Genomic DNA, 24,196 nt, shown 5'->3' with positions numbered 1-24,196 from the left:
AAAAGGAATGACATTAATTCAATTATTAAAGCTGTTTTTTACATATCATCCTTTTTGCAATATCATCAACATTTCAGAACCACACAAAGAAATTAAAATACTTTCATATATATTGAAATGGTAAATTCCTTTGGGGCAAGTATCACTAGCTACATTTTAACTTTTTATTGAAATACAATATGCACACAGAAAAGTCAGCATAGATGAATTTTCTTAAACTGAACACTTCCCTGTAATCAGCACCCAGACCAATAAATATTTCCTTAGCAGTCACCACCTCCTCACCCAAGGGTAACTTGCTAACTTGCCTTGGTTTTGTTCTTTATTTAAATGTAATCAAATAGTAAGAATGCTTTGTGATCTTTGTTGCTGGTTTCTTTCACTAAACATTACATTTGTGAGATTCATCCAAGATGTCAGGTATAGTTAACTCTTCATTCCAGTTGTATAACATTCCACTGTGTGAATATTTCACCGTTTATTTATCCATTCTACTGTGATGGTTTGGGTAGTTTCCAATTTTGGGGAATTATTATGAATAATGCTGCTATGAGTATTCTAGTATATATCTTTTGTTAACTATATATGCATTTATGAAGGGTATATACTTAGTATTGGGATAGCTGGGCATGCACATATTCTGTTTTAGTAGATATTTTCAAATTGTTTCCAAAGTGGTAGTACCAATTTACACCCCCATCAGTAGTTTACATGAGTTCCATTGCTCCACATCCTTGCCCACACTTGGTATCCTCTTTCTGGATACCAATTCTATACACATCCTATTCTGGTGGATGTGTAGCAGGGTTGCATTGTGGTTTCATTTTTGTACTTCCCTGATGACTAAAGAAGTTCAGCATATTTTTATATGTTAATCAGCCATTTTGAGATCAATTTTTTTCAAGCATTTTGCCCACTTTTCTATTTGCTGTCTTTTTTATTATTGATTTATATCTCTTTATCTATTGTAGATACTAGTCTTGTTTGATATCTAAATTGCAAATATCTTCTCCCACTCTAAGGTTATCTTTTCACTTTATTAGTCTCTTTTGATGAGCAAAAGTTCCTAATTTTAATATTCTCCTATTTAACAATATTTTGATTTTTATGTTTACCATTTTTGTGAAAAATCTTAGCGTATTCCAAACTATTGAAAATATGTCTATGTTTTCTTCTAAAAGTTTTGTTTTACCTTTCTCTTATAGCTCTTATAGCTTTCTTTCATGAGTAAGGTAAAGTAAGAGACAAGATTTTGTTGTTATTGTTGCACATAAGCATTCACTTGACCCAACACCATTGTTTGAAATGATCATTCTTTCCCAACTGCACAGCAGTACCTCCTTTGACATAAACTGGATTGGTCATATATGTGTGATTCTGTTTTTAGTCTGTTCCTTCTGTCCCAGTATACCATTACCACACTGTATTAATGAATATAGCTTAATACTGGTCTTGATATCTGGTAGTGAAGGATCTCTAGATGTGCTCTTCTTCAAGACTGCCTTAGTTATTCTCAGTCCTTTGCCTTTTAATTTTAGAATTCGCTTGTCAGTTTCCCTACACCACACCCCAGCCAAATAATACTGCTTACATTTTGATTTTTAGAATTGAGAACTGACCTTTCCATAATATTAAGTGATTTCAAATCCATACACGAGACATTCCTCTACTTATGTAGATACACTTTCATTTTTCTCATTTCTAGTTTTCAGAACAGAAGTCTTACACATGTTTTAATAGATTTATTCTTAAGATATGTGATGGGTTTTGGTGCTTTTATAAATGACATCATTTTAAAAAATATTTTTAAAATTTATTTTTAAAAGATACATAGATCACATAAATGTTACATTAAAAAATATACGAGGTTCCCATATGCCCCACTTCCACATCCCCCACTTTCCCCATATCAACAACTTCTTTCATTAGTGTGGAACATTCATTGCATTTGATGAATACATTTTGGAGCACTGCTACACAGCATGGATGATAGTTTACATTGAGTTTACACTCTTTCTCAGTATAAATGATATCTTTTAAAACTTTTCTATTTGTTCTTGGCATATAGAAATAAAATTAATTTATATAATTGTAACTTTATATTTAGTGGCCTTGGAATATTCATTACCAATAACATTTTAACAAGTAAATATGTGAGAAATCTAAAGTTACACAAAGATGCCATAACTGTAGATAAATGCATAAACCATTAGGATATCTTAGATATATCTTCTCTATGTCTTCTTAAAAAGCTATTTACTCACTAGTTATAGTACTTACTATAATAACTTTATGACACATCTATTCCAAGGTCTATCACACAAGCCACAAACACGCCTTAATAATCTTTGTATTTCCAGAATCCAGAATAGCAGCTCATATAGATTGGGTACTTATAAATTTTTATAAATGAATGAAAGAAGAGATCAAGTCTGTTTAAGTCCTTCTACTGGCCATTAAATCAATAAAATAGTATTCAAAAAAAACAATACTTTTACTATTTTCACAATTATGAAGGCTTCAAGTAAGACAAATGCAGAATGTTGTGTTTTCTAGTCCAAAGTTCCTGGGAGATATATATATATATATATATATATATATATATATATATATATATATTTGCTTACTTTGCTTTTGCAAAAGATATTAATTAATTATTGATCATTTTATTAGATATATATAAATATATATATTTGCTTACTTTGCTTTTGCAAAAGATATTAATTATTGATCATTTTATCATAAAAAAGCTTCACTTACTATATCATGAAGTATTTAAGAGTGTAAATTAAGATTTCTTTTTTTTTCCTTTTGAGGTCCTGGGGGCCAGGGATTAACCCAGGACCTCATATGTGGGAAGCCAGTACTCAACCACTGAGCCATACAGGCTTCCCTTAACTTGTTTTTTCATTTGTTTTGCTTGTGTTTGTTTTTGTTTTTTCAGGAGGCACCAGGAACTGAACCCAGGACTTCCCATGTAGGAGGTAGGCACTCACCCACTTGAGCCACATCCACTCTCGATTTCTTTTAATTATTTGTTTGTTGTTGTGTTTTGTATTTCAATGCCAAATACTTAAACACATTCTTTGGGCATTGCCATTTGGAACTGATTAATTATCAAAAGCATCTGAACCATTTAAATATAATTTCTACTCTTTTATCTTTGCTACCTTATCTTACTACAACACTAAATATTAAAAGTATAGGGACAGTTCTCCAATATCACTAAAAGACAACTAAGAAAACATGCATCTCTTTATATTGGTCTTTTCATTATCTTAACACTGGTTTAAAAATATCATTCATCATTACACTAGCCGGCACACTCCTTGAAAGACAAGAGGACAAAGGTGTAAGTGACAATGAATGGATTTCATAATGATTTTTAATCTTCAAGTCTATGTGTTATCCATCTACACATAATGACACAAATGTATCCAGAAGGCCTTCTTCCTGCCTTGTCACTTTTCAGGTTTGTTCATTAATTACCAACAATAATAGGAAGATGAACTAAATGTATAATCACCTGGAATGCACAAAACTAGCTAAGCATCTCCAGTTGTGCTGAGAGCCACAAATACACCATGATTCAACAGCAGGGGTTTTCAGAATTTTGTTTTCATGGCAAACCAGTGAGTTTTCCAGACATAAAATTTTTAATACCACATAGCTGATGATTGTGAAGAAAAAAGGAACAGAATTTAAAGCCAGAGGATACTATTTAGCAGCAAATATCATTTAATGAGGATGTATCTTCTAAAGGAGAAAATAAATTAGAAAAGTCAATGGCTAGAAGAAGCTCCAGGAGGAACTAGTTAGCTGACATTCCTACAGTCAGCTTACAAGATTAAAAACTTTCACTTTAAATGGAATTGCTGCCAATACTTCAAAACACAAAGCTGTCTTTTTCAGTCATTTATTTGTTTCACAGAGAATAGGTAAATACAGAACCATTTCTTTTAAAAATATGACTACAGAGAGAGAGAGAGGAAGAAAGACTTCCAACAGAGTAATGAATTTTCACAATTAAGATATGTACATTTTACAAATCTAACTGCTGACAGCGAATGCTTATTTCTCCATCAGAATAAAAATTAGATTAATATGTTATTACATAAGCGATCTTAAATAAGATAAAAAGTGCTTCAAAGTGAAAGAAACTGTGTGAAGCAATTTGTTAAAAAGTATGAACCTGTTCCATTTTCTGTCATGGATCTCATTTATGAAATAGTACTTCTCTTTCAAAAACAAATTAAAGCTTTCTTTTTTTTGTTCAAAATCCCACTGTCTTATCTGTAGCAGTTTCCAAATGGAAAAAGATGCCCCAAAGCTCTGCTGCTTTTAAACAAAAGATTTCTGAAAGTGGAGAGGATTGTGGGAAGATGGAGGATTAGGAAGCTCCAGAATCAATCCCCCAGTCAGAACAACTAATAAACAGGGAGAAACTGTCTGAATCAGCTATTCCAAAACTCCAGAGTCCAGGAGAATACTGTATAGTATCATGGGGAGGACTGGGAAAAAAAGCCTGGTAAACGACAGTAAATACCAGTAAATCGTGCTCTCTGCAAAGTGGTTAAATCACCCAGCCCCTAATCTCACAGCAGGAAGCAGTGGGGTTCAGCCCCAGGCACAGCTTGCTGGTGCCAGAGAGGGACAAAAAAGTCAACCTCCTCAAGATCCAGGGGCAGTGCAGGCTGATCACTTGTCACTGCTTTTGATTAGCTACTTTGGATTGCTGGGGCCTGGCTCTGAAGGTGGCCATTGTTCCAACCTGCCCTGGACAAAGGTGGCATTAGAGACTTGAAGAAGGTATGCTCCCTGAGAGCTCGGGGAACAGTAGAAGGGTTGCATTTGCTGCTCAGGAGCTGTGTCAAGAAAGTGCAACTTTGGGGCACTGTGGAAGTAGCTCCTGGCACCCTTCCTGGCCCCTCTTAACCCCTCTCCAGGGAGTTAGCAGCCAGCAGTGTTCTATCTATGGGTCCCTGGTCTTGCTCCGGCTGGCAAAGACTGATTTGGGAAACTGCTCTTCAGCATGCCACACCCACCCCTACCCCCAGTTTGCCCTCCAGGCAAAAGCAGATGGAGACAATGAAAGCAGAGTAAGAAACCACTGAGGTGAATGGTCTGGCACCAGCCAATGCAAAGTCTTTTTGAAACTATTGTGAAAGGTGTTTTCTGCTTAAAAGTGCTTGGTATTATTAGTTACTGACACTCAAGAAAATCTTTCTCATATTACAGGGACAAACTCAAGAAACAGACATCTCAGTGAATAAATCCCTGAGTTAACATCTTAAATATAATGAAATGTGCAGTATGCAACAAAAGAGTACAAGACAAAGAAACTGGAAATGGTGGAGCATCCAAAGAAAAAGGGTAAAATTCCAGAAAACAGGCTTTAAAGAAATGATCAAGGAGAAGAATGAAAATACAGAGAAAAAAACTAAAGGACTTGAGGAAAACAATGAATAAACAATATGAGAATGTCAAAAAAGAGAAATTTTCAAAAGGAACCCAACAAAACTATTGGAGTTGAAAATGAGACCTCTGGGACACCATGAAGCAAACCAAAATATGCATTATGGGAGTACCAGAAGGAGAAGAAAGAAAGGGGAAGAAAGAATGCTCAAAGAAATACAGAACACTTCACAATCTTAGCAAAAGGCATGGGGGAAAAAATCATGCCATTGTTTGTCTGTCATATTTAAGAAGATTTTGCCAACCCAGGTCACAAATATTTTCTCCTTTGTTTTCTAAAATCTAGAAGTATTATAATTTTACTGCACATTTAAGTATATGATCCATTTTGAGTTCATTTTTATGATGTGAGGCTAGGATCTAAGTTCATTTATTTACATGTGGATATCCAATTGTTTCAGCACCATTTGCTGAAAAGAATATCCTTTCCCCACTGAACTGCCTTGGTATTTTGTTAAAAATCAATTGGTCATAAATGTAAGGATTTATTTCTGGACTCTAAATTTTATTCTGTTTATCAGCATATCTATCCTTGAGCCTGTGCCAGAGTTATGTAATTCCTCCAACTTTGTTTTTCTTTCTCAAAATTGTTTCAGCTATTCTAGATCTTTTAAGCATATTCATATACATTTTAGAATCACCTTACCAACTTCTACAGAAAAGTGTTGGGATTTTGACATATTGCACTGTATTTATAGATCAATTTGGGGAGAACTGTCATCTTGGAGTTCGTGGATTGGAGAACTGAGTTTTCCAATCCATGAACATGCAATATATCTTAATTTATCTAGATCTTTGAAAATTTCTCTCAGCAATATTTTATAGTTTTCACTGCATGAGTCTTGAACTTGTTTCATTTATCATAAACATTTTATTCTTTTTGATGCTATTATGAATAGAATTGTATTTAATTTTCAGTATTTCATTGCCAGTATATAGAAATACAATTGACTTCTGTACACAGATCTTGTATTATGCAAACTTAAGACATTTGTTGGTTTTAATATTTCTTTCATAGATTTTGTAGATATTCAGCATTCAGGATCACTTCATAGAAGACAGGTGTACCTCTATTCCAGTCTGTATGTTTTGTTTTGTTTTGTTTTTTTAACCTTTGTGCACTGGCTAGAACCTCCAATACAAAGTTAAGTAGAAGTGGCAAAAGTGAACAGCCTTGCCTTGTTCTTAGGAAGGAAAACATCCAGTCTTTCAAAGTTAAGTATATTAGCTATGGGTTTTTCATAGATATCCTTCATTAGGCCAGGAGCTCCCTGATAGTCCTATTTGCTGAGAAGTTTTGTTTTGTTTTTACCATGAATGGGTACTAGATTTTTTTCAAATGCTTTTCTGCCTCTGTTGAGAAGATCATATGATTTTTGTCCTTTATGTTATTAGTATGCTGTATAACACTGATTTTTGGATGTAGAAACATAAATCTTATATGGTCATGGTGTATAATTATTTTTACACGTTGCCAGATTCTGTTTACTAAGACATTGTTAAGGGTTTCTGTTTATGACAGAGATTGGTCTTTAGTTTCTTTCTGTTGCTATATCTTTTTTCTGCCTGGTCTCGTAGCGTGAACTGGGAAATACTCCTTCCTCCTCAATTTTCTGAGTTTTCAAAGGATTGGCATTACTTCTTTAAATATTTTATAGCATTCACCAGTGAAATCATCTAGTTCTGGACTTTTCTTTGTGGGAATATTTTTGATTGCCAATTAAATTTCCTTACTTGTTACAGGTGTATTCAAATTTTCTCTCTTCTTTAGACAGTGTTGGTAATTTTTGCCTTTCTAGGAGTTCGCCCATTTCATCTAAATTGCATAATTTTTTTCACTAAAGTTTTGAATAATATCACCTTATAACCTGTTTATTTTTTATATGATTAATAGTGATGCCCCCTCTTTCATTTCTAACTTTGGTAATTTGTATCTGCATGCTCTCTCTTCCTTTCTCCCTCCCTCCTTTCCTCCCTCCCTCTCTCTTCTTTTGGTCAGTTAAACTAAAGTTTCAGTTGTACAGATTTCCTTAAAGAACAACATTTGACTTCATTGACTTTCTCTATTTTTTTGTTTTCTATTTCTTTGCTTTCTGCTATGGTCTTTATATTTTCCTTTCTTCAGCTTTCTTGTACAGAAGCTTGCTTTTCCTTTTCTATTTTTTTAAGGAAGAAGTTTAGTTTACTGATTTGAGAACTTGCTTTTTGGATATAGGTGTTTAAAACTACAAACTCTTCTCTAAGTCCCGCTTTAGCTGCATCCCATAAATTCTGATATGCCATATTTCTGTTTTAATTCAGGTCAAATATTTTCTAATTTCCCTTGTGATTTCTTCTTTGACCTATGAGTGAGTTAAATGTATGTTAATTTCCAAATATTTGGGTATTTTCAAGGTTTGGTTTTGTTGTTTATTTCTAATTTATTATCACTGGGGTCAAAGAACATACTTCATAGGATTTTAATTCTTTTACATTTGAGACTCATCTTGTGAGTATGCATATTGGTCTACCCTGAAGAATGTTCCATCAATTCTTGCAGCTATTGGGTAGAGTGAGTTAAATCACAACCCAAGTCTCAGACTAACCTCTGAGTGGCACGTGCACAGACAGACCCAAGGCAGCACAGAAAGACATGAAAACGTAACTGAAATTGGAACTTATCCACGAAGATGAGACAAGATCTGTGCTCTGAAATCAGTTGGGTTTAAATCTGCTGAAACAAGAAACTCAACATTATACAGGGGATTCGGATTCTAACAGGACTTAGAAGATACACAACATACAGTTTCTACAGTTTGGTGATCAGCTTCTTTCACTCAGCATAATTTTGAGATTCATCTATATTGTGATGGTATCAGTTTGTTCCTTTCATTACTAGTAGGATTCTATTGTATATTCTATAAGCCTTTTATTTCTCTTTTCATCTTTTTATATTCATTATTTTTTATTTTTAGGAGGTACTGGGATTTGAACCCAAGAATTCATATATGGGAAACAGGAGCTGAACCACTGAGCTACACCCACTCCCCTCCTTTCATTTTTTGAGGAACATGTGGGTCATTTCTAATTTGGGACTTTTGGGAATAAAGCTGCTGTGATCATTTGTATAGTATATAAGTCTTTGTCTGGACATATGGCTTCATTTCTCTTGCTTAAATACCTAGGAATGGAATGGCTAATTAGTACAGTCATTGTATGTTTAACTTTTTAAGAAACTGGCAATTTTCCAAAGTGGCTATACAATTTTACATACCCATGCACAGTGTTTAAGAGCTCCAGCCACTCCACAGCTTCACCAACACTTGTTATTGTAGGCTAATCTTATCATTTTAATCATTCTAATGACTATGTAGAAGCATTTCAGTTTGGCTTTAATTTGTAAACCTTAATGATGATGATATTGAGCATATATTATTGTGTAAGGTGTGTGTTCAAATATTTTGCTCATTTTTTATTAGTTTGTTTGTCTTCTTATGAATTGTAAAAGTTCTTTTATATTTTAGCCACAAGTTTTTTGAAATAAAAGTTTTGTGAATCTTTTCTCCCATTCTCTGGCTTGCCTTACTTTCTTCTGTTGTTTCCTAATGATGTCTTTCAAAGAGCAAATGTTTTTAATTTCAATGAAATCCAATGTAGCAATTTTAATTGAAATTTAATTTCTAGTTTTACAGCATTGTGGTAAAAATATTTGTTCTCTATGATGTCAACTTTCAGAAATATATCAAGGGTTTCTTCATGGTCTACTGAGTTTTATAACTGTTCCATGAGGGCAGGAATTTAATGTGTTGTCAAAATATAGTGTGCTGAAATAATGTGTTGTTGAAAATAGAAATACAACTATTAAATAAACTGTTCTTTAGACCTTTTATTTGTTTATCTTTTGCCTCCCTGATCTGTCGAAGATGGAGAAAGTGTACTAAAGCATCTCACGGCTGTTTATGTCAGTTTTTCCAGGTATTCCTAATACTTTCTCCTTTTTGGATTATTCAAATATTCTTACTTTAGAATGCAAAAATATATTCATTTGTCCATTTTATTGATACTACTACATTCCATTTTTTGTCTGAATGTAAGGGATATACTTCAACATCCATTTAATGTAATTATTTGCATAACTTTATTTTAGTAATGTCTTTCATAAACACTTGGATTTCAGTCACTGATATACTCTTGATCATTTTGTTCCTGCCTCTGCTTCGTTTGCAATATCTCCTCTCAAGTTTTTCTATTATCGTCTCAAGAATTGTGAGACTGCAGAATCTTAATTTTATTAATGCCTATGTTTATACATTTAAAAACCATTTTAACCTCAGTTCCCTAATTGTAAGAATCTTCTGAGTCTCACCTATTCAAGGGGAAGAGTTTTACATACTTTGTTCCACCCACACTCTTATACCACTACTTCTTGATCTATGTTAATATAATCTAGGCATTTAGACTGAAGATGCTGATATAAAATTAGTATTTTCACCTTTATATAATGTTTTTTTCAAGAATCAACTAACATTAGCACTCTATTTTATAACCAGATTTGTAACAATTATTAAAATCTGTTTCTATTTTGTTGGATTCCAATGTTCTCTACTCATCCTTCCACATGATTTCCCTATGTTTGAGCTTTTTTTGCCTCAACTTTGGATTGGTTGAAGTGTTCATGTAATTTTTTCCAGAAGACGAATAAGTGGTATATATTTTCTAAGCTGTTACATATAAGAAAATATTTTTCTGTGGATTTCACAAGTGAAAAACTTTTTGTTTGTGTATAAAATTGAGTCACAACCTTTCTCCTTTAAAACTCATACATGCATTATTTTTCTAATTTGCTTGCCATTTTCATCCTGCCTAGAAATTTGAAGGACTTTCAGTTTATTCTTGAGATTCAATTATTTTCCCAGGATGTATCAAAATGTCACTGCATTTATTTATTTATTTTTAAAGAAATATTTATTTACTTCCCCTTCTCCTCCCCGCCCCAGTTGTCTATTCTCTGTGTCTATTTTGCTGCATGTTCTTTGTCCGTTTCTGTTGTTGTCAGTGGCACGGGAATCTGTGTTTCTTTTTGTTGTGTCATCTTGTTGTGTCAGCTCTCTTTGCATGTGTGGTGCCATTCTTGGGCAGGCTGCACTTTCTTACAGGGCGCACTCCTTGCGCGTGGGTCTTCCCTATGCAGGGGACACCCCTGCGTGGCATGGTGCTCCTTGCACGCATCAGCCAGCTCCACACGGGTCAAGGAGGCCCGGGGTTTGAACCATGGACCTCCCATGTGGTAGACAGATGCCCTAACCACTAGGCCAAGTCCACTTCCCTGCATTTATTTTTGTTTAATAAGTAGCCTCTTTCACATAGATGATGTCTTCATAGAAAAGCTCCATCTTTCTAAAAAAATTTTTCTGTATTTTATAGTATACTTTTCAGAAGTCTGCTTTTGTCCTGTGGCTGCTGAAGGCTGATACCTTTTCCTTGTTCTACAAAATGTTTTCACAGGTCCTGAGCTGTTTGTTTACTTCTCCTTACTTACCCATGAATTCTGTGATTTGTTAATATTATATCATCAGCCCCAAGAAGTACCAAAGGTGCCTGTCATATTCTCAGCTTATCTCAAAATTGTAATGTCAGTTCAGCATTTTCAAATACTTAGTTTTTAGCCTTCTTAGCAATTTCCTTAAAAATTCTTGCCTTGGAGTTGTTCCACCAATATATCCTAGATTTCTTTATACTTTAAGCCTATAAGAGAGCTTCCTGTGCTACTCCTTTGCATATTTGGACCAAATATACTCTTAGGTACTAGAAGGATGCACCTTCAAGAGGTGTACATCCACTGTAACAGGGATTTGAAAGTCACCACCCTCCAGTACCTAAGCAATGAGGAAATGGAATCTTGAGCCCCACTCTTAAAGCCCAAATTCACAATGAGGGGAAATCAGAGTCAAGAAAACAACAACAAAACACAGTTTCAAAGTAGTAAACCCTACAGGGCTCAGCTGGGTTCAAACATGAAACCTTCCTTAGGATGTCTCTACCCTCCAGTGTACACTGGGGACTCCTGAAGAAGCTAACTCCAGCAGAAAACATACCACAAACAAATATTACAACATTCTGTATAATCAGAAAAAACTGAAATAAACTAAATACCTTTGAATAAGGGGATCTGATGAAATATTTACATGGTGAAATATATTCAGCCTTAAAAGGAATGCACTAAATCAACATTGTTAGGGAAAAGAAGCATCAAAATGCAAATCTGACTAATACATAAAATCTCTTCATATTTAATTATCTTTTTAAAAAACAGGAGCCCCAAACCATAATATATATTGTCTATAAAAATAGAAAAGACTGAAGGAATATACACTACATTAATTATAGTGGTTTTCTCAGAGGTAGGGGAGAAAATAATGGAATTGTACATAAATAACAAAGCAAACCTCACCTATAACATCTTTAGTGGAAATAAAGCATTAACAATCATTGACTCTTCAAGATGAGTACCAAGGTGTTTGCAATAATTCACTTTATTAATTTTTTAAATTATTGCCTCTCAAAATTAAAAGATTATTACTTAATCTGTATAAGAATTGGAGTGAGCACCTGTCATCCTGAACTGCCAGTTGAAAATAATTTCTATAACTTATTGATAAAACACAATTTATGGAACATGAACAACACACACATTAACTTGAGCCCTGGCTTTACAAAAACTGAACGGTCATGGGTCTTATCTGTAGGTTGATCCATCTTCCCGACATGAGACACACACATTCTTGCCATTACTGTATTTGTAAATGGAACTTTAAAATGATCATTCTGGCATTGCTTTAAGGCTAAATCAAGGGGGTAATATCCCTTTCTCATTTTGAATCTCTGACCCTAATATGTGACTAATTTTGATTAGGCTTTTTAAAAAGTGTCATATATTTCTGGCATATTTAAGATTGAATATACCTTCCTACAGAGAGAATGACTTTCCAAAAGGATGGAAGGTCTTCTTACCTGCTCTTTCATTTCAGCATAGACTTTCTCGGAGTTCATTTCTACCTGTCGCTTAAACTCTTCCAGGGCAGCGTCTGCCTGCTGGGCCTGCAACCTTTGAATTTCAGTCACACGATTTAGCTGTTCGTCTTTTTCCCTAGAAAAGTTCAGAAAAACTTCAGAATTCAAATATAAAAGAAAAGAATTAAGCTTGAATAAAAGACAACTTAGCCCTCTCTAAAGCAAAATTCAGATTTCAATTTTTAATCCAGTTCCTGCAAAACTTCCCTTTAAAAAATTGATAGTATTTTGTCCTGAGAGTGAAAAAAATACACTATGATGAAAGCACCGTTTCAAAAGATTTCCCTAAAAACAAAACTGTTCCAAATCATGTACTATCACCAACTGATGAGTACAGTGTGGTATATCCATACAATGGAATTTTAGTAGGCCATAAAAACTAATGAACTACTAATACATGTCACAACATGTACCTTGAAAACATTATGCTAAATGAAAGAAACCAGACACAAAAGAGCACAAATTCTGTGAGTCCATTTATATGAAATATCCCAAAAAGGCAAATCCATAGACATAGAAAGTAGATTAGTGGTTGTCAGGGGCTGGGACAAGAGGAAAATAGGGAGTGACTGCTAATGGGCACAGGACTTTTTTGGGGGTATGATGGAAGTATTCTGGAATTAGACCGTAGTGATGATTACACAACCTTGTAGATATATTAAAAACCATGGAAACATACATTTAAAAGGATGAATTTATGATATGTGAACTACATCTCAATAAAAAACACTCCATATGTCAATAGAAATCTCTCAAATGTATGTCCTTTCAACAGCTGACCTGCAGAACAGTAGATGCCAACAGTGCACCATGGAGGCTGAAAGCTCAAACTGAAAGCATAGTCAGAAGAGTTCAACAAAACAAGAGAAATCTTTGCAGACAGACAGAACAAAAACTATAGGTTTTAGTTGAGAAATCCATGAAAGTTAAATACCAGCTAATTTTGAGTTCTGACTAGATGCTAGGCACTGTGCACAGTATTTTTATATACTCTCATTTATGCTCACAGTAACTCGTAACTCTATATTAACAGTATTATTATATCCTTAAGTTTATGTAACAAGAAATGGGGCATAGATAATATTTCCAAAGTCACACACCTAGTAAGAGGTCAAGCCAGCCAGTCCCAGCAGTCTGCTTCTAGAGCTCATGCTTTTGGCTATCATATTATATGGCTTTCCTGATTTTCAAGATTCTGTAAGTAAGATTAACTTGGCTCACCTCCACTTAGCAGGAAAGTTTGCACATACAGAAAGCATTATCTTATTTATTATTAACTGTACTATCGAAGAATGCTGGAGGAAGGGGTAATTTTATATAAATATCGTAATAGAGAGAAAAGACATTTCTCAAGCCAAGATGCCACTGTTTTTGAAACCCAGGAAAAGAAAAAAAGAAACAGTTTTTTGGAGTTACTCAGATTTGAGTTTAAAAAATTCTCTCAGATACTTAATAATGTCTAGGTTTCCAATAAGAATATATATATATACATATAAAAATATATATAAAAATACCAAACTTTCTCCAAAGAACTGAAAATCTTTCTAGAAGCTTAAATGGTAAAAAGGTTGTGCCACCTACTTTCCATTTCATCAGGACTTTTGTGTTCTTTTGTAAACAGATATAGCAATATAAATATAGATTAGGGTTTCCCCACTGTGTTTGGACATGTCTTATCTGCAAATAAGAAGCTTTCACATTGTATGTTCCTGTTTCCTTAATTGTCATTTTAAGTACCACCTGTGTCTATTTATCTCTTTATATCTAACACACATCCTTCTACCTGAAGATGACAGTAATTACTATATTCCCATGATAAGAAAGCAATTTCCCAGTGAAATCCCTTTTTCTTCTCTGTGTCTGTTTCATAGGCATAGCCACCATTTTTGACCTACAACATCTAGTACATGGCCCCAAGGTGTGTGATGCCCTGCACTGAGAGCTTAGCCATTCCAGATCATGATATCTGCCAGATGTAACTCCTGGTTACTGCATTTTGCAGCAATGTGGTACAGGTTTCTTCTGCAACTTTCTACAAGCTTTTCTTTAAATATCCACTTTAGGTGACTGTTTAACAGGAACCTGAATGTCTTGTTGTCCTCCATTTCTCTTACATGTTGTTATAGCAGGTCTTTATTAAGTGGTTGCTAAATTCCAAGGTGATACAATGGCAAGATTTTTAGCTCTGATTTTGCCACTTGAAGTCAAGATCAGTTCACAGACCATAGTGATTAATAAGTGGACATCATACTGAAGACTGATTCAAGGGACAATGCTAAATAAAAAAAGACTGAGTACTCCAATGGCTATAGAGAATTCTAATTTGGTAAGGTGTATTTTCACCCTTCCTATATAATACTGCCCAAGCAGGAAGCATCGGGTTATATGTAAGGTTACATACAAACATTGAATGTTTTCTTTGAATTTTCAAGAGTTGAATATTAAAATAGCATAAGGGAAAAATAGAAAGTCATACAAATTTTATCAGATACCTTAGTCTAGACCTAGGTTGACAAATGGATGCTCTCTGATATGATATTCTCAACTGATTGGTAGTTGCTGCTTGGAGCACTGTATATAAAAGAATCTGAGATGAGGCTCAGAGTGAAAGGCTGCTATGGCTGAGGAATGATTCATTCATCGTCTTCTCTACAGAGGTTTGGGATTAGTCAAGTGTTACCAAAAAAGTACCTTGCTTTTACTTGATAATTTCCATCCTAACATTAGTCTCTCTGCCATTCAGGGACTACAAAGACTATTTAATTCTATGTTAGTCTTTAAATTTTGAGTCCCTTCTATTTCATAACAATTCTATTTCATAATTACTACAATTTATCTAAAGTTTACCTTTGCTTGGTTTCTTTATCTATACAAAGAGAAAAGAGTACATTGGACTACACTAAAAAACTTTAATAAAAGTTTATGTACCATAAAAATGAAAAATATGTACCATTAATTAGCCAAAAGGAAATTTTGCTAACATATTTTATACTAATACATGACCTATGGCTGAACTATCAACTTTGTTTTAGGCATATTGAAAGTTCTTTATATTTGTTGTCCAATAATCAATATGAGCTAGTCAATATAAACACTTACAATTTAATAGAACAAATCTTCTTCATTATAGCTTCTCATTCTTGTTACCAATTTAGCTCATTTACTTTATAATTAACCTATAAACTTTAGCTATGTATTGAAGACCATATTAAAAATATTGTCAAAAAGCACTTTGCTTTTACTTGACAATTTCTCTCCTAATTTACAAATTTCAAACATTGTTTTATATTAAATAAGAAGCTCAGGAAAATGTGAGTAATCTCTTAACTAATTTCCAATCTCCTAACTAGTTTCCATTCCCACAAAACCTACTGAGGTAATCTGGTAGTAAAGATGAATATAAAAAGAGGCTTCGATCAATGAAAATGAATGCTCTTGTCCAATAAACTGTGACAAAATAAATTGAGCTCCACAATATGTATGAATCTTCTCTTTTAAATTAAATATATCTTTTTAAGAGGTAATAATCAGTTTAATGAGGAACCCGTATTAATTTCACAAGGTATTGAAGCAGAAGTGATAACTTTGAGGGCTTGAAACAAAGCAGTGTACCTTTTTACCATGATTCCTAATAGTGCGCCACATAAGAAGCACATACACATGCAAAAATCTGACTTTGAAGATGATTCTTTTCAGTGGAACCAATTGTGGTGTTGAGTGCACAAATGCATCACTTAAATGCCTTTGAGCTGGGCCTCCATAAAGATTAAAAACAGGTGGTGTGGTGACTTGGAGGTATGTATACCAGAAAAATACGTTCTTAATCTTAATCCATTCCTGTGGGTGTGAACTTCAGTGTGGCCCAAGTGCATCAGGATGGGTCTTAATCCTATGACAGAGGGCTGTCAGTCTCCGAACACAACTGTTTTCTGGAAGAAAGCATCACCTTGATGATGCCTTGATTGTGGAATTCTAACCTCAAAACTGTGGGGCAATAAATTCCTGTACTGCATGATATTTGCTTTAGCATCCAGGAAACTAAAACGGGTAGAAAGAGAATTTGCTTCTTAGATCTAATTTCTTTATAAAATGTAGTCAATTTTCCTCATCTGAGTATATAAGGGATAAAGAAAAAAGAACTGTATTTTTACATAGCCACAAGTTAGTTCATATTAAAGGAGTTATGAAGTACATGATTATTCCAAAAAGGCAATAAAATGTAGGAGACTAATGAGTATTACAAAATTCAGTATTTCTTGAGTTTTACAAGCTAACATTTATATGTACAGGTCTCCCTTAATTTGACAATCTTCCTCATGCACATTTCTGTACCAGCACTTTTGATAAAGGACGGCACTGATCCAACATATATTTATAAGGTTTCACGTTACAGTATACTTCATTTGCTGCCAGCTTGGCACCTCCATTAGAAATTCCAAGAAAAAAACAAAAAAAAATCAAGTCTGAAAAATAGCAAAAAGAGTCTGCAGATTTTCAAGCAGCAATATCACCTATATTCATAGTGGCAAGTTGGTACTTGAAATGATTAAATTGAGTCAGTCAAAAACATTAAGAAACAACCATGATTTATTTTTTTTAAGTTTTTAAAAAAATTTTATTTATTCTTTTTTAAAAAATATTACATTAAAAAAATATGAGGTCCCCATTCACCCCCACCGCCCCCACCTCACCAGTCCCCCCACAGTAACTCTCTCCCCCATCATCATGACACATCCATTGCATCTGGTGAGTACATCTCTGGGCATGATTTAAAGGGCACTAAAAATAGCGTTTTTCACTAAATATGATAAAAGAGTAGAATAATTTGGTGTCTTACTCATTTGACTGCTAAGACTATGATCTCTACTAAATTCTTGTCAAAAATGGCAAACACTGTGGGCATCTAAATATGTGTGGCTTCATGGGTCAAAAGGAACACACAATAAAATGGGAATTAGTATTAGTCTGTATTTCAACATTAAGACAGATTTACACAGATTTACATGCAGAAAAAAATTCGAATTTACTCTTTTATAGAAATCTGGTGGGAAAATTAAATCATATTTCTTAAAATGAGGAATCCTAATTGTATACATTTCATCTATTTGGAAAAATTCCTACAGTCAGAACACTTATCTGAATTGATCATCCACATCAAATCTAAATATGGTTGAGGGAAGCAGATTTGGCCCAACGGATAGGGCATCTGCCTACCACATGGGAGGTCCAAGGTTCAAGCCCAGGGCCTCCTGGCCCACGTGATCAGCAGTGCTGATGCGCGTAAGCCATGCAGGGGTGTCCCCCGCACAGGGGAGCCCCATGCGCAAGGAGTGCACCCCATAAGGAGAGCAGCCCAGCGTGAAAAAAGTGAAGCCTGCCCAGGAATGGCGCCACACACATGGAGAGCTAACGCGGCAAGATGACGCAACAAAAAGAGACACAGATTCCAGGTGCCGCTGACAAGAATACAGGTGGACACAGAAAAACACAGAGTGAATGGACACAGAAAGCATACACCTGGGGGGGGGGGAGGGAGTGTGGGTGGGGAAGAGGAGAGAAATGAATAAATCTTTAAAAAAAGAAAATATGATTAACTATTTTGTAATCATTGGGGGAATGAAAAGTTCCATGGAAGTAAATTTTCACAACTGAAAAACTACCTTCAAATTTCAGTGCACAATTTAAAACACACACACACACAATTTTCATGACAATTTCCCAATAATTTTATGATATACCTCTTCTTAAATTAAATATATTACACATAATTTCATATTGTCTACATGATTCCGGATCAATATTAGAACTATTTAGTAATATAGTGAAACTTTCTGGATTGTATTGACATGTATTTGACTAACCAAGTTGTTCTATAAACTGTTGAGAAGGAAGCTTACTATCTATATCTATGATTCTGGAATTGTTTTCTCTCACTTTAATTCTGTCCATTTTTGCCTCATATTTTAAGTGCAGATATACTTATAATTTTTAACTCTCAGAGAGGTATTGACCCCTTTATTATAAAATGTCCTTCTTGCCAAATATTTAAGGAAGGATTAATTCTAAACCTTTAAAAACTCTTCAGAATAACTGCAGGGAAGCGGATGTGGCTCAAGCAATTGAGGAGGTCCAGGGTTCGATGCCCAGGGCTTCCTGGAGAAGCAAGCTGGCCCATGTGGCAAGCTGGACCACCCAGAGTCCTGGCCTGCACAAAGTGCTGTCCAGTGCAGCAGTGCTGGCCCATGTAGAGAGCTGATGCAGCAAGATGACACAACAAGAAGAGACACAGGAGAGATAATAAGGGATGCAGCAGATCAGGGAGCTGAGGTGGCTCAAGAGAATAATTGCCTCTCTCCCACTCCAGAAGGTCCCAGGATCAGTTCCCAGAGCAGCCTAATGAGAATACAGGCAGACACAAAAGAATAACAGACTAATATCTCTGATTTAATATAGCCACAAAAATCCTCAACAAAATAGTAGCAAACCAAATCTAGCAACTCGTAAGAATTAGGCACCATGGCCCAGCGGGAATGCAAATTTGATTTAATATTAAAAAATCATCAGTGTAACACACCTTATTAACAAAACAAAGAATGAAAACCACAGGTTATCTCAACTATGCAGAAAAAGCACCTGACAAAATCTAAAAGCCTTTTATGATATAAATGTTCAACAAACAAGGAATAGAAAAGGAACTTCCTCAACCTGATGAAGGGAAGCTTCCCTCTAACGGCAGGAACAAGACAAGGATGTCCACTCTCACCACTTCCGTTCGACATCATACTAGAGGTTCTAGCCAGGGTATTAGGCAGGAAAATGAAATCAAAGGTATGAAGATTAATAAGAAATAAAACTATCTTTATTTGAAATGTTACATAATCTTATACATAGAAAATCCCAAGGAATATATACACACATACACAGGCAACATATTAGTACTCATAAACAGATTCAACAAGGTTGCAGGGTACAAAATTGATATAACAAAATCAACTGCATTGAATTTGAAGATAGATGAATAGATTAGAAAATGAATGAGCAAAGACAAAGGGACCTATGGGACAATAATAAAATTTATATGTTTCATTGGACTCATGGAAACAGAGGGGAGAGAACATAGAACAGAAAAAAATATTTCAATAAATAACACCCGAATATTCCCCAATTTTTATTTAATATATAATCATATGATTCAAGAAGCTCAGCAAAACCCAAGCAAGATAAAGAGAAAACAAAAGAAAGAACACTGTTACTATCTGTTATGTTTTTTATTGTAGACGTCCTAGTAAGAGTGAAGTGCCAAAGTGTTCCTTTGATGGAACTCTCTTTGGACAAGAACATTTCATTGTCAACAATTTAGAATCACCCAGAGAGCCTTGTCTCTAAGTTCATACTCCAGTTTTGTTTTGTTTTTAAAGATTTATTTTATTTTTATTTATTCACCCCTCCCCCTTGCTGCTTTCTCTCATTGTCTGCTCTCTGTGTCCATTCGCTACTTCTCTTCTCTTTTCGTCTTCTCTTTAAGAGGCTCTAGGAACCAATCCTGGGACCTTCTGACATGAGAGAGAGGCAGTCAATTGCTTGAGCCACCTCAGCTCCCTGGTTTGTTTTGTCTCTCACTGTCTTTCCTCTGTGTCTCTTTTTTGTTGCGTCAGTTCTTGGCACAGGGCCAGCTCACCACGTTGCTGGCCAGCTCACTTTCACCAGGAAGTCCAGGGAACCAAACCCAGGATATAGTAGATGGGAGCCCAATTGCCTGAGCCACATCCGCGTCTCACACTCCAGCTTTAAAGAACCATGATCGGTTAAAGCAAGTTAGTTAGGAACAGGAATAAGGACTCTTTTTTGACTATCCAAAAACCTCTTAAGATATGGATTTCAGCTAGGAGGAACATAAATCCTTTAAAGTCCACTGGATTTATATTCTAAGTGGATAATTATAATTTAAAAATTTGACTCTGGCATCAACCTTCTAGCCTTCATTCTTAGTAATGTAGTCATACTCTTAAAGCTGAGGTATGGGTACTGGCAGGAAATTCTGAGATCTACTCTTCAAATACTGTTGAAAACTTAAGTATAAGAAATGGTTCCTATCTTGGAGAAACTACAATCTGACTAAGGAGAAAGACAAAATGCAAGGAAAAAAATTTAAAAGTACAATATTAAATATACTAAATTTTGCAACAAATTTTAAGTGTTTTAGGAACACAAAGAATGGAAAGAGGCAGTGAAAGTCAGATAAAGAAACTAATCTCAGGAGATAAGAGGATTTGTATATAAAGTCAAAAATAAATTTATAGGTAAACTTAATGAGGTTTAAATATTAACAGTTTAAATTTTACATAATAATTTTGTACTAAAGTAACAACTATAATATGGGTCATAACTAAATCAAAAGAACTCTATCTCAGCAAACAGGAAAGCTATAAAAGCAATTAATATTGCTATGGTAAAATAATAAAACCTTGAAAAAATAATCCTTGAAGATAAAACTGCCGTTATAAATATAAAAGAAAAATTCCTTTAAAATCTTTAAATGACTAAACTTCAAAATAAATTCCAAATCCAATTCTGCTTCCTTTTATGTCTCCTATATTTGAGAAACTATTGATTAAAGCTTTCTTACATAAATTATACATCATTTATGCAAAGTTTCCATATATACTCACCAAAACATCTTATTTTATAGGCAGCATTATATCAGTAAATAAGAAGGAAATACACCCGGGGATGAGCCTCCCTGGCAACGAGGGACCACTATCAACTACCAACTGATGATGCAACTGGAAAATGACCTTATACGGAAGGTTCAATGCGGATCAGCAGAATATCCATGTCTACATAAAATACCATGACTTTAAAATGCTGTTTGACCTAAAGTAAGGGGGAAATGGAAAGGAGAAATGAGTTTATATGGCTACGAGTTTCTAAAAAAGAGTCTGGAGGCTGGCAGAAGGTTTGCCCTCATGCACAACTGAGCAGAGTCAGAGAGACAGATAAAGCAGATACAACCCCCAGATATTGGTTCCTTTGAGGGCTAAAGAGACCCATGGGAGTTATGGTCATGGCCGATGGGGTTAACTACCAGGGCAGATGGCCCCTCTTTGGAAATGGTGTTTATGTGTGATGAATCTGGACTCAGATGGGATCTCCCTTCATAAGACTTTCATGCTAATGTGCTGGAGGTGCAGTTAATGTTGGGGTTTAAGATATATTTAGGGGATTTGAATCTCTGGACTGACAATGTGATAGCCAGATCCTGAGCCTCAACAGACTCCAGCACCTACATTCTGATTTATTGGACTTACCACACTCAGCTAAGATGGAGGTGAAGAAGGACAACCACCACACCATGGAGCCTAGAGTGATTACAACTGAAAATGGGAGGATTGCATCCAGCATCCAGGTGGAATCTGAGCCTCCTCTTGACATAAAGGTGCAATGGACACAACCAATCCAGTGTCCACATAGAAGAGGTGGCATTGGATTGGGAAAAGTGGACATAATGGACAAAGGGTATGGGGAAAGGCAGGAAGAGATGAGAGGTGGAGGCGTCTTCGGGACATGGAGCTGCCCTGGATGGTGCTTCAGAGGTAATCACCGGACATTGTAAATCCTCACAGGGCCTACATGATGGAATAGAGGAGAGTATGGGCCATGATGTGAACCAATGTATATGAGGTGCAGAGGTGCCCAAAGATGTACTTACCAAATCCAATGGATGTGTCATGATGATGGGAACGAGTGTTGTTGGGGGGGGGGAGAGGGGGGGTGGGGGGGTGGGGTTGAATGGGACCTCACATATATATTTTTAATGTAATATTATTACAAAGTCAATAAAAAATAAAAAAATTAAAAAAAAAAAAAAAAAAAAGAAGGAAATATATGCTCATCCCATAAAATGGCAAAGCCTAAATATTGTGAAATAGATACCAGACCACTTCTTGTTACTAGGGAGAAGAAAAAAGATAGTGTGAAGTCATTCAAGCAGAATGATAAGTAAACCAAAGCCAGATCAAAGGAATAAAGAAGAAAGGCTGAAATGTGAAGCTGAAATATTTATTTCCTTCAAAACATCATCCATGCCTTGTCCCTGGGCATTTCAATATTTCAAAGTAGCTTGAAAATATTCTCACTTATATTCATCACTATGCACAAGTACATCAAAATTTAAGGAGGCAAATTTTCTCTTTATTTTCCAAATATTAATGTAATAGTTATGATGGGAGGAAAGTCTTTTTAAAAAAATTTTTTATTAAAGAAATTGGTAGGTTTACAGGAAAATCATGCAGAAAATACAGAGCACATATACATTTCCCCCACCAACACAAGATAATTTGTTTTCCTTATTATAAATAATTTCAAAATGATGTGAAATGCATTTTAAAGTCGCACTAGATTTTTCAGCACTTTTGGTGAGTGATGGTGCTATGATTTGCAACATTCACAGTGTAACTATAATTTTCAAATATCTTTGCAATTGATAAAACAGAGTCAACATCTGACTATCTACTACGCTCATTTAGAGCAGTTCATATCCTATTTAATTTTATTTTATAACTATCCTAGATATAGTTATTATTTACATCTTCTTTTCATTATGAAAATACTAAAGTTTAGAAGAGTTAAGTGATTTTCCCAGATTCACATAGTAAATGGCAGAACTAGAAAGTAAACCAGCCACTCTGATTTCAAAGTCCAAACTTGTTACATCACATCATGCTTTTCTTTAAATTTATAAATAAATTTTTATTTGTTTTTACTAAATCACTGATGCTAATTAATTCAACTTATACCTAAATCCTTATTGTACTTTTTTCTTACATAAACTTAAAACTTGCATATCAAATCATTTTTAGAAAGATAATGAAAATAGAAATGTTCATACAATTACTTAATACCTATTGAATGCCAGGATCTGTTTTATATTTCTAGGTGTTAGAAACGTAAAAGCGATTAAGATGTCTCTGCTTTCAATATGGGAAAGAAAATAAACTTGATAATATTTTCAGTTTGATAAAAGCTAGACAGGATATGAACACAGTCCTAAGAACATGCAAGAACCATAAGAATTTGTCATTCCTAGCACAAAATAGGAAAGCTTCAAAAAGGACCTGGCATTTTTGGTAAGGTCATAACTGAGAATATTCAGCAGTTTCATATATACATACATAATATGTGTGTGTATATATACACATACATATACATATATACACACTTTACATATTCACTTCAATATGATGTTCTATATTTTAGAATAATTTTATAAAATATTTACTCCTGACCTTTATACTTTCCATGAAAAAATGAAAATCTTCATCAAAATATATTTATTTCAAGAGGAAAATGAATATGGTAGGGGCAAAGGATTTCTCAATGCAGAATAAACAGTTTCTCTGAGATAAATAAAATACGCAAAATTTTTACTATCAAAGCGTCTACCCTACTGATATTTGCATGAAAGCCTATATTCCCTGAATTTCTGTTGGTTTTAAGATACCAATCTTTGTTTGTCAATACATGCAATTTCACTGACTTTATTACCACCTAATAATTTTCCAAGGTCTCCAATGATTGACTTGCACGTGCTTAACAAAAAATTCAGTCATGTGTTAATCTGCTCCCACGTGGGATTTAAGAATTCATTTACCAGTAACATGTTGAGTACCCA

General features: G+C 34.7%; 1 protein-coding gene across 4 annotated transcripts in view; it reads right to left on the bottom strand.

Moving 5' to 3' along the window:
- The window catches only part of CEP112 (centrosomal protein 112), a 575,007-nt gene that overhangs the window by 311,532 nt on the left and 239,279 nt on the right, over positions 1–24,196 (bottom strand). For all 4 annotated transcript variants that reach the window (XM_058284590.1, XM_071210757.1, XM_058284587.2 and 1 more), the window contains exon 18: positions 12,466–12,601. In XM_058284590.1, coding sequence (XP_058140573.1) covers positions 12,466–12,601 — 136 coding nt within the window. The remainder of the gene's footprint in view (positions 1–12,465; positions 12,602–24,196) is intronic.

This window comes from Dasypus novemcinctus, chromosome 21 (genome assembly GCF_030445035.2).
Source record: "Dasypus novemcinctus isolate mDasNov1 chromosome 21, mDasNov1.1.hap2, whole genome shotgun sequence".
In the NCBI taxonomy this organism is placed as follows: domain Eukaryota; kingdom Metazoa; phylum Chordata; class Mammalia; order Cingulata; family Dasypodidae; genus Dasypus; species Dasypus novemcinctus.
The sequence above is the reverse complement of the archived record's forward strand: the minus strand, read 5'-3'. Positions and strand labels throughout refer to the sequence as shown.